This window comes from Crocodylus porosus, unplaced genomic scaffold (assembly GCF_001723895.1).
Source record: "Crocodylus porosus isolate Cpor-Errol unplaced genomic scaffold, CroPor_comp1, whole genome shotgun sequence".
Lineage (NCBI taxonomy): Eukaryota > Metazoa > Chordata > Crocodylia > Crocodylidae > Crocodylus > Crocodylus porosus.
In genome coordinates, this window is record NW_017728906.1 from 64045319 (window position 1) to 64056319 (window position 11001).

General features: G+C 40.0%; 1 protein-coding gene across 12 annotated transcripts in view; it reads right to left on the reverse strand.

Annotated features, from left to right (window-relative positions):
* Positions 1 to 11001, reverse strand: part of REPS2 (RALBP1 associated Eps domain containing 2) — a 152470-nt gene that overhangs the window by 78778 nt on the left and 62691 nt on the right. For all 12 annotated transcript variants that reach the window (XM_019529256.1, XM_019529265.1, XM_019529266.1 and 9 more), the window contains 4 exons: positions 9497 to 9635; positions 6756 to 6819; positions 4869 to 5011; positions 1114 to 1208 (listed from right to left, as the gene is read on the reverse strand). In XM_019529256.1, the coding sequence (XP_019384801.1) occupies positions 1114 to 1208; positions 4869 to 5011; positions 6756 to 6819; positions 9497 to 9635 (441 nt within the window). The remainder of the gene's footprint in view (positions 1 to 1113; positions 1209 to 4868; positions 5012 to 6755; positions 6820 to 9496; positions 9636 to 11001) is intronic.

Sequence of the window (11001 nt, forward strand, 5' to 3'; positions counted from 1 at the left end):
AAAGGGAGGAAAATGGATCTGGCTAACTATAGGCCCATCAGCCTGACTTCTATCCTGGGGAAGATCTTAGAAAAGTTTATTAAAGAGGCCATCCTTAATGGACTGGTTGATGTCAACACCCTGAGGGATAGCCGGCACAGGTTTGTTGCGGGTAGGTCTTGCTTGATGGATGCAGGTGTATCTGAGTGCCCCCTAGGGCCAGCCAGGGAACCGCTAGAACGAACTCTCTCTCAGCTCCCTTTTCCCTCTCCCATTCTGAAAACAAGGACAGGCTAGGAGGGAGGAGAGGCAGTTCCTACGGAAAACCAGCTGCAGGCTGGCAGTCAGCAGCTAGATTCCCATGCCCCGTAGAACCAACAGTGAACTTCTGTTTTGTCTGGGGGATCATTGCAACTCAGAGCGCTTCATGCAAAATATTCTCAGTTACAGCAGGGAAACGCACTTCTGTGGGGCTTGGAAAATGAAAGCTAGTGTTTGCTACAAAGCAAACTGTGAAAGAGTCCGTGTCAGGGGATCCCAGCCAGAAAGGTTCTTGCATCTTTTAGCCATTCCAGACTGCAACATCATTCATATTCCCCAAACAACCTACATACTTCTAGAGCAGGAGTGGGCAAAATGTGGCCACTCCACCTGGCCCATGGGGCCCCTAAAAAAATTTAGAAAATTAAAAAAAATTAGAAAATTAAATTTATCTGCCCCTGCCTGACTGTCATGCGGCCCTCATTGGCTTGCCAAAACTCAGTAAGCAGCCCTCTGCCCAAAATAATTGCCAGCCCCTGTTGTAGAGCCTTGCCCTCCACAGAAGCACAGAATTGTCTTCCTATTGTTTTCTCCAGCCTTAGCAAGGTTAGATCCTGCCTAAAAGAATAGGAATATTTAATTGTTCCCCTGCATTTGACCCACATTTACAATTTTGAGGCTATCATAGATTTTTCTTTTCAAAAGAGATGTTTTCTCTTTCCAGGTCACTGAACAAACTGTTAAAAAAAGACAGTAAGATTGACAAAAGGCAAGACATATAGACCTTTAAAACTCCTCTAGAGATCAGTGCTACGTAAGTTGCATATATGCGAATTCCGCAATGTAACCACAGATTTTAGGTACATTTCTTACCTCAGTTCGATTGAAGTCCCTGGTTTGTTGGCTGACTGGCAATGACTCGGAATAAGAATCAAATAATGCACAGTCACGTATAGGCTTAAGGGAAGCTGAAGGGAAAGCAAAGAGACACACCAAACCTTTCATTAATAACACATACATTTTCCATGTACTCTATCATCATTTTGTCTTCCATCTCTTCATATTGCAATTGATCTATATATCAATGTGACAAGTACTGTACAAAAAATGGGTTTCTTTTGTATTTTTGAGAGCTTTAAAATTAATGCCATGTGAAGATGTGAATGACTACAGCATATCTAAATAACAACAGTGGGACATTTGGTAATACTTGACCCCTAGAACAGTTCTGGCTGATATTTTATTTGTTCTTCTCTGCCATATGAACTAATATATTTACAGAAGGCTTTACAGTTCATGTAATGGAGTGCTATAAAGGTAAAATATTAGCAGCAGGCCTTCAGCTCCCCACTTGGTCATCCAGAAGTGAAAAACCTATTAGAACCTACAAAAATGGCCGGTGAAAAGCTTAACTATTAATCAAAAGAAAACATTACTTTCATTCCAACCTTTGTAGTCTTCAACCAGACAGGTATGAAGAACAACCAATCAGCTAACCACTTTATTAACGTAATAATCACACTAGCCTTATTTCTGTTCTGTGTACACAGATCCTTCTGCTAATACTCTCAGGGGTTAGTCTCTCTGAAAGAAACCTGTATAAGCAGCTGGAAAAACCTATTTTATTATTAAGATCAATATACTGAAAGCAGAATAACCCTTTCACAGGGCCAGCTACTTGTTTTATTTGGCATCTTGTTCCCTCAGACAAATAAAGATTTTACTGATTGGAGTTTTTAAAGTTTGATTAGTAAATAGGGCTAATAATATCAGAGATTTTTTTTCCAACAAGCTTTCAAAACAAAAAACTGAGGGTCAGATTTTAATGGAGTTATGCCATCTTTAAGCTTGTTCTTCATTTGTCATGCATTTAAAAAAAAAAACATAAAAGCAGCAACATTAACTCACCCTCTAACAATTGAATAAAATGTAAAATATCGTGCTTGAACCTAATGGACATACAACACAGACAGTAACACCTCAATCTCATTCTGAGGTCGATGTGTCAAATTAATGAAAAGTATTTTCCATCTTCAAGAGGCAAGGATTTTCTGTCATATCTTTTATTGGACCAACTGTATAGTAGGAAGAGGCAGACCCCAGCTGAGCTACGTAATTTAACTAAATTTAGCAGAGCTCATACTCTTCTCTATCATCATTTTGTCTTCCAGCTCTTCATGTTTGTACATGGCCCTTGTACATTTCCTGGACCACAACCCTACTTCAGTCTTTAAGACGTTCCTGAACAGACAAATAAAACCTTGGTTTCATGTAGCAAACTGTATTATGTGGTGTCTCACAAGGAAAAAATGGTTTCTTTTTAAAGAAAAGAAACGTTGTAGTTCAAAGTCAGCATTTAAAGAGTCTATTTCATATAGAATCCCATGCCCCACTTTCCCCCACTATCGGCACCTCCTCTCCTTCCCTCCCTCCTCAGCACATCCCCACCTCCCTGTTGATCCAGGAGTGGGACGGAGGAGGCTCCACAGTCACTCCTGCCCTGCTCCAGCTGGGAACAGCTGCAGCAGCAAGAGGATTACTTCTCTCCGCTCTGTCCCTCCAGATGTTGCCTACCATCCTGGAAGCAAGTGCAGAGGGGCGAACCTACCTGCCACCACCACTACTGTCCCACTACAAGCCAGAGCAGCTCTAGAGCCCCACAACCTTTCTAAACCAAAGCCAGGAGGGAATGGGCAGGAAAGAGGAACCCACCCACTACCACTGCTGTTTTCAGCTGGAGCGGGAGAGGAGTGGCTTTGAGCTTGTCTTCCACTCCTGCTCCCGGATCTGGTGGGGACAGCAGCAGCAGAGGACAGTGGACAGGGAGAATGGGATTATTATTTTTTTGGGGACAAAGTCCCTGCTGCCACTCTTGTGGCATAGCCTGACTATGCCCAGAGAGAGGGGGGTGGAGCTGGAAGTGCAGCCACATCTGCAGCACTGGTCACACAATCTTGGTTCTGCCCATGACCCACCATACTGATTTTTAATTTATTTTTATTCCGATGTTGCTGATCCAGAAACCCGTACTATAATTCACAATTGTTTTTAAGGCAGAGATCTCTGTTCCAAAAGTACAGGGTTATTGTGACTATAAAGTGCACTAAGCATTAGAGAAATTTTAGGAACCTCAACCACTGTACTTTAAGGTCAGAAGTATCACTGCTAGAACGAATGGTTAGCCCTTGTGGTTCATTTATACATATCAGCTTCAAAAAACTGTTGCATAAAAGAAATAAAACAGGAGGCCATTTAACAAAATGAAAGAAAACTAGAACTCAAACAGGGGGGTTTAGAACAAAAAAAAGGAACAAACAGAAAAATTTAAAGAGAGAAAATTCTCAGGTGAACCTGCTTACTACACTCCTAAGGACACCATGTCTTCCTATACCTGTTACCAGTTATTTCTATTGCAGTAGCACCCAAGAGAATTAATCACGATCAAGGTGCTAAAGCATTAAGCACCGTACAAATATATACAGAAGGACAAGAATCCTGCCCTAGAGGAGATTACACTAATTTAAGATGAGTTTAGAAGGAAGCATAACAAAATACAGGTCCTGGAGAAAGGAGGATAAGGTAGCAGTCATAGGGAGGGATCCTGGTTTTCCCTGATAAAAAGTCCCCAATTTTCGGGTTAAAAAATAACCCAAAATCCACATTTTTCCATGATTAAAATGAAACACCACTAATACACACACACACACACACACACACACACACACAGAGTGGTGTTTTATTTTGATCATGGAAAAATGTGGTTTTGGGGTTACTTTTTTTAACCTGAAAATTGCTGATATTTTTAAATCAGAGAAAACCAGGATTCCTGCTCATAAGGACATAATATTACAAGGCTAATAGAATGTACAATTGGAAGGTGGCTAGTTCACAATATGCCCCTATACTTGGACTTGAATTGTAAAAAAATATATTTTTTACAGAAACAACTGCAATGGACACTGAACTGTCCTAACTACAGCTTGATTTCTTCTTTTTCTCTCTTTTAATGGCTAGTGTCAGCAGGCTGAATGGAGATTTTATTAAGTCTTAAATACCAGCACTTAGAATTGTAATCATTATCTATGATTAATCTTCCTCACCCTAGAAAGCTGTGCACATTTTTAAAAAATTGAATGGTATGTAATTCAGGGTTCATGTATAATTACGAGATACATCATTGAAAAGAATGAATAAGGGAACATGTCTCTCAATTGCACCTCATTAATAAGGAACATCACATGTTTTGGACTCATTTATCCCTGTCCCACAAAAACTGATACAATCTCTGCAATCTCACTGCTGTTATCATAATTAATTTAAAGTGGAAATGGTGAGTCTTGAAAAGAGAATTACAGAAAATTCCAACTAAAATTTCACGTGCAACATTAAAGATTCACCTGAAGTACCACCTGTGTGCAAAGAGTGCTTGGCCAAAACATGCAGGAGGTCATTTATGGTTGCTGTTCTTCAGGTCTGGAACTTCTCCCTGCCCCTCTGAGGGCCACCAGAGCCCTGGCTTAGCTATCTTTTAGAAGTGTTGTAAGACGTTTTTATTCATATGTTATATTTATTCATATACTAATGAATGCAGAGCTCTTTAGACAGTTACAGAACTACAACGGGCTCACCTGTTTGAAGATAATCTGGCAGTAGTGTCTCTGGCAGCTTGTCTGGTAATGGGTAACCATTCTTCCTAGCAACAATCAGGTGAAAAGCAGCACAGAACTCTGCTAGTGTCAGCGCTCCATCACAATCAACGTCACTTAGTTCCCTGAAAACACAATATTCACTTGTTTCCAAATCCATTACAGAAATGGAACGCACACAAGCAGACACATAACAGATATAGGAAAGTTATTTTTGACAACGGTTAGCTGCAGAGAATTTTAAGCGAATTTTAAAAATGCCACTGTTAAACATTTATTCTGATTCTGAATGTAACAATTTCCAGGCATGATGGTATTTTTAAAAAATTGTGATTTTTAAAAATGCCTCTTGGAAAAGTGGAGTACACTGGCATTCTATTGAAAAGATTTATTCTATGAATAATGAAGTATTTTGTACAAAATTGTACAATATTTTCTATCCAGCCTTTCAGACCCAAAATTTGTTAAGTATTTTCACTTGAGTAGCCACATTCATTGATGTTAAAAATAGCTTTAGCTGATTTATCCTAATGCTTAAACAATTTTCCACACTGGTTCAGGCAGAAACATCAATGAAAATGGGTCTCAGTAAATATTTAAGCACATAGTACAGACTCACCAGAAAAGCTGAAAAGCTGAATTAATTACTTTTGGCTACCATTTGAAGCGCCAATCACCACTGTTGTCTAATTTTACAATACGTGTGGAATAACAATACTCAATCTCAAAAGACTAAGAATACGGTTTCATGAACTATATACCCTCTGGAAAATATAAGAACTCTATTACTATTAATATAACAGCTAAAATGGAGCAATATAAAATTCACCATCATCAGAAGTTTGAGTGTTTCAAACAGTCAATGTTATATGGAAAAAGATTGAAAAGCTCTATGCTTTTAGCATAAGGGGCACAGCCAGACAGATTATATCAAGTAATGTTTAAACTAGCTACTAGAAAATAATATCCTCTTTTAAATCCTACGCAGAGAACCACTGAAGTTGGTAATGTGTTTTGTTATCATTGTGAGTTAACCAGTTTTTCTTAAACAACCTTTAAAATTAAATTCCAGTCCTCATTTTCCCCACGGGAACATTTCCTTAAGCTTTTTATTTTCATGATTCATGGCTAGACTTGAAAGTGTTCCAGACAGTTTCTTTGACCCCCAACAGATGTTTAGATTCTTGCAAGATTTTCTTAGCATCTACCTTCAAGAAGAGTAAAAAGTAAAAGTAAAATAAAAGGCTCTCTTTATCAGTATTTTTAATAAATGCATAGAATAGTTTGTTGTTCATATCTAGATAAGAGGTTGATACTGAATCACAGCATCATTTTGTTTACAGACATATAACAGAATTCTTGTAAATTTTATTGCGTACAATGTGCAATGGTGTCTAAGCAAGCTAATGAAAGCAAGGGTGCTGTCTCATTAGTAAAGCACTGATGAATTATGCAGCTACATTTATAAAAAAAAATAGGTGTTAATTAGGCCTCAGCTGACAAAACTCAGCTAGAAACATAAATCTAACTAAACACAAGAAGAGATGTTCCAAGTGTGTTTTCTCTTCTACACTGTTTCATGAACTATGTCAGGTTTTTTTTAGCTAATCACATTACTTACAATATTCTTAAGAACAGCTCTCATTTATACTGCTATTTAAATCTCTATAGTCCTGCTGAGTACAAGAGCATCTCTAAAGATAACAAGCATAACATAAGATCAATGCACCCCCTGCTGTTTGGGCCTGAAAGTGATTCTGCAGATATAAGCAATAATCACAATCATTCTAAGACACGTTTCTAATCAAACAAAAACTCTTGAACTAGGATCTTTTACACACACACACAGAATTATGTTACTGTACTCACCAAATGTGAGAAAGCTCTGGAATAGGAAGCTTCGATTTTGTGAAGAAATTCTTAGCCACAGTACCTGTCAAGAACCATTCCTTAATAAGCAATGAAACGAGCATTCAGTATTCATCTACCCATATCCATTTTTTCTTAGGTTTAGTTTTACAGAGAAGTAAGGCTGGAAGGGACCTCAAGAGATCATTTAACCCAACTGTGGAAGGAACCTGCAGTCTTGGTATTATTAGCACCATGCTCTAACAAACAGAGCTGAACAAACACTATCTGGTTCAAAGCTGCCACAGCAGCTAGTTAGTTCATATATCAACAGCCACTCAGATCACTGGGTACCAATATAGTTGTTTGGCCATTTGTCTCCTGGCAAGTAAGTAATCTGGAAAAGTCAGGCAGAACTACTGACCTCATTCCCCCATTTCTCCTCTCAACAAGGGAAAAATTAATAGATGAAAACATGCTTCTATATGACTAGCGATCCTCACCACCATTATGCATGCATGCAAAAAAAGGAAAATTGAAATGCATGGTTTTCTTCTCAAAGATAAGCTGGCTGTATGTAAGCACCAAGTACATGGGGAAGCAAAGGGCTTTGCATGGGGTGCTAGCAGTGCTTTTCTCCTGGGTTACTTCCATAGTGACTTTCCCTGCCGCTGAGCCTGGCTGGAGAACCTCTGAATCCGAAATGCAGTGCAAGAGTAAGTGCCTCAGAGAAACAAGTCAAATGGCCTTTAGTCAAAATGGGTGGCTCCTCCATACCAGCCAAACTTTTAGTACTGATAACAATTCCTTTTGCAAAAGGTTGGATCTGTGCATTTGGTGTGACAATGTGATTTCTGTGAGCTCTTACACTACTTTTACCACATATATACCCTATAGGATTTACATTTAACCATTAGGTACATCTATACCACTTCCATAACATGCCTGAGAGCACCACTGAGAAGTACACCCACAGAAACCTATTTATGCTCTGTTTGCACCAGTCAGAAACAAAGCAGGGAAGTTACCCCAGGGGGGCACATACCAATCCCGCCCCCCACACACCTCCATCTCTGTTGCTCTCAAGCTCTCTTTGTCTGTCAGGTTAGAGAGCAGTGGCAGGGGAGCCCTAGGGGCAGCTTTACTACCTCATTTTTGTGTTTTTCACAGGTGGAGTGGAAGTGTGGGGAGAAACGAGTATAGTCCCAACCTTAAAGACCAAATGCTCAACCTTGCAATGCTATGGGCACTGCAGCCTGTCTCTCCAAAACAGTTCAATATGTGCTTTACTTTAACCCTATGCACAGCCCCACTGACTTTAATGGGCAAGTTAAAGCACATGCTTCATTTTCTTCTAGACAAAAATAAAACGCAACACTTTACAGGATGCAGTTCCAAACACTGCCTTTATATTCAGACAGCTTACTCTAATTATTTTTATTTGAGAGTAAAATTGTGCCCTATGAAGGCATGTATTTTCCTGAAATCCCCATTGAATATTTAGAGTATGTTTCTATTTTGAAAAGAGAGCATGTAAAACTATCTTCTCTGTCAACAGGTGTATTCCTAGAATTTGTATCTTCCAACTTTGGGGATGAACACACATCTTTCTGCACATCTAAGAGAAAAGCAGCTGGACTCTAATTCTCCCAAATGTATCTTCAATTGCTTTTGCATTTTTTAGTTCCAAGTAATTACACTTGTGTCAGCTTATTAAAGACATTTGAGTTGCAGAAGTGTAAGTTAGGGCAGTACTTAGTCCACAGAACATTTATTTCTGGTAATGATACACAAGGAAGAATTAACCTTGCTTGATTCTCAGATTCCAGAATGGGTTTTGCAGAGCTGGCAATTAAAAGAAAAAATAATTTTATCTGTAAGCAGAGAACATCTGTTATTAAAATAACCAAGACAATAAACTCTACCCTATTTTTACGGAGTGAACCTTAAGAGGTGAAACATGATTTAAAGAGCAACAACAAAAATCTTCACAGAAAAGATGTTATTGGCTGTATATTTCAGTTGCTCTATTTATTAAAAAGAAGTAATCAGCTGTGACCAAACAAGCTAAGTGGCTGAATTCTATCCTGCACTTCTTGTGGAGAGCATTTTGAGAGCATGCTTTACTATGAAACGTTCCTGAATAGCTTCATACACAGGAGACCTATGTTCCCTTTTTATCCCAGGGGCAGATTGCAGTCTGGGTTAATATTATAGTTTCTGGGTAAACACTATGGGGTTTTGTAACAGTTCTGTTGCGTCTGTGGCTGTCTGTGTATCAGAAAGAGTAAGGCTGAGAGAGCTGGGGGCAGAGAAAGGGTAGTCCCAGGGAGGACAGATGGAACTGCAATGGCACAATAAAGACTCTGAAGTGGAGCTGTGGGCTGTGCTATTTGGGATATCTGCACGATGAACCTCCCACATTTGGAAGTGGGAAATACACAACTTCCAAGGGGCTGAGTGGGGTGGGACTGCTATAGCAGAAGCCAGGGTCATAGAAGAGGCAGGTTCTTGAGCCAGACGCTTGCCCCTTGAGAGACCATACCATATGATCCTTCAGGAGAGGGAGACCAAATAAAACTTCTTGGGGAATCCCAAGCCAGATCTTCCCTTTATACAGGACATGTTTCATGACATCAATTCTATAGATTATAAATCTGATCCAAAGACAAATGAATGAGTTTTCACTTTTTCTACTGTACCTTTTATGTCTTTCACACTGATCTTTCTGCTACATGTAGCTATTATGTGGTTAATGTTACCTGAAATGAAGGAGTTCAGGTCAGGCTGAAGGGTTTTGAACTGGTTAAGATAATAGTCTCGCTGTTCTTCAGTTATCCTCCAGGGGTCATCTGAGTAATTACTGCTGCTGTTCTGTGGTTCCTTTTCTGCTGAAAGAGACTTCAAAAATAGGGCAAAGGGTCACTTTTAGAAGTAGGGGAGGAAAAGCAGCACTCTCCAAAATTTTAAGTCAGATTGATTCTGCACTTCCAGGAGGCTCATTTTTAAAAGGCAAGCAGAAAGAAAAGATCAAACTGATTATTTGTTACAGCTGTAGCTTACTATAAGCACCCCTGGATCAGACAACTACAGGAAGATTTACATGAATGAAGTGAAATTAAAAAAACAAAAATGCTACTACTAATGAAGGCAGACATGCCACTCCAGCAGGTCAGTCATCTTTCTCAGGATTTCAAATTGACATCAATCACAACCAATCATTTAGCACAAAAAGCTGCTTGCAGACATTAAAATTAAAAAAAAAAAAAACCCAAAATGATCCTTTACTTCAAACTCGGTGCGTTCCCGCGCCAAGCCCATTACATGCCTAGAAGAGGCAGTGCTTTAGTTGGTCGTGGCTTGGCCAGTGTCTGTATAGCTCCGTCGCTTTAGTGAGTCTTCTGTAGTGCTTTTATCTAATAGCTAATTCAATCAGCCATTAGATAAAAGCACCAAAAAGCCCTGGTGAAGCGCCTGTTCTATACACGCACTGTGCAGCTGGGTCAAAGTAACACATTACTTCTTCTAGTAAAGCATGTTTTGTTTTTGTTTTTTAATGTCTGCAAGCAGCCAATATATACAGAAAGAGAGAAGTCTGCAAAGAAATATGTGGAGTCTCTAGCACTTCTTGCTGTTCAGAGAAAATTTGGAAATGTGGTCATGAGCACCAGATGACAAAGCTAACATATTTAACAATTTCTTTGCCTCCATTTTCCTGAGTAGGGACTGGAACAGTCACCCCCCCATCTGGGCCCCTCTTAAACCCTAGGGGAGGCACACCTAGGCCAAGGGTCAGTGAAGATCTAGTCAGGGAACTTCTGGAGGGACTGGATGTATATAAATCAGCTGGTCCAGATGATCTCCACCCCAGTGCTGAGGGAATTAGCTGAAGTCATTGCAGGACCCCTGGCACGGCTTTACAAGCACTTGTGGTGCTCTGGTGTGGTGCCAGAGGACTGGAAGAGGGCCAATGCGGTTCCCATTTTCAAAAAGGGGAGGAAGGAGGACCTGGGAAACTATAGGCCAGTTAGGCTTACCTCGATCCTGGGCAAGCTTTTTGAGAGAATTATTCTGGCACATGTCCACGAGGGGCCAGCAGGGGAGATTATGCTTAGGGGGAACCAACATGGGTTCATTAGAGGCAGGTCCTGTCAGACCAACCTGGTGGCCTTCTATGACCAGATCACCAAATCCTTAGATGCAGGGGTAGCAGTGGACATAGTCTTCCTGGACTTCCAGAAGGCTTTCGACACTGTCTCTCACCCCG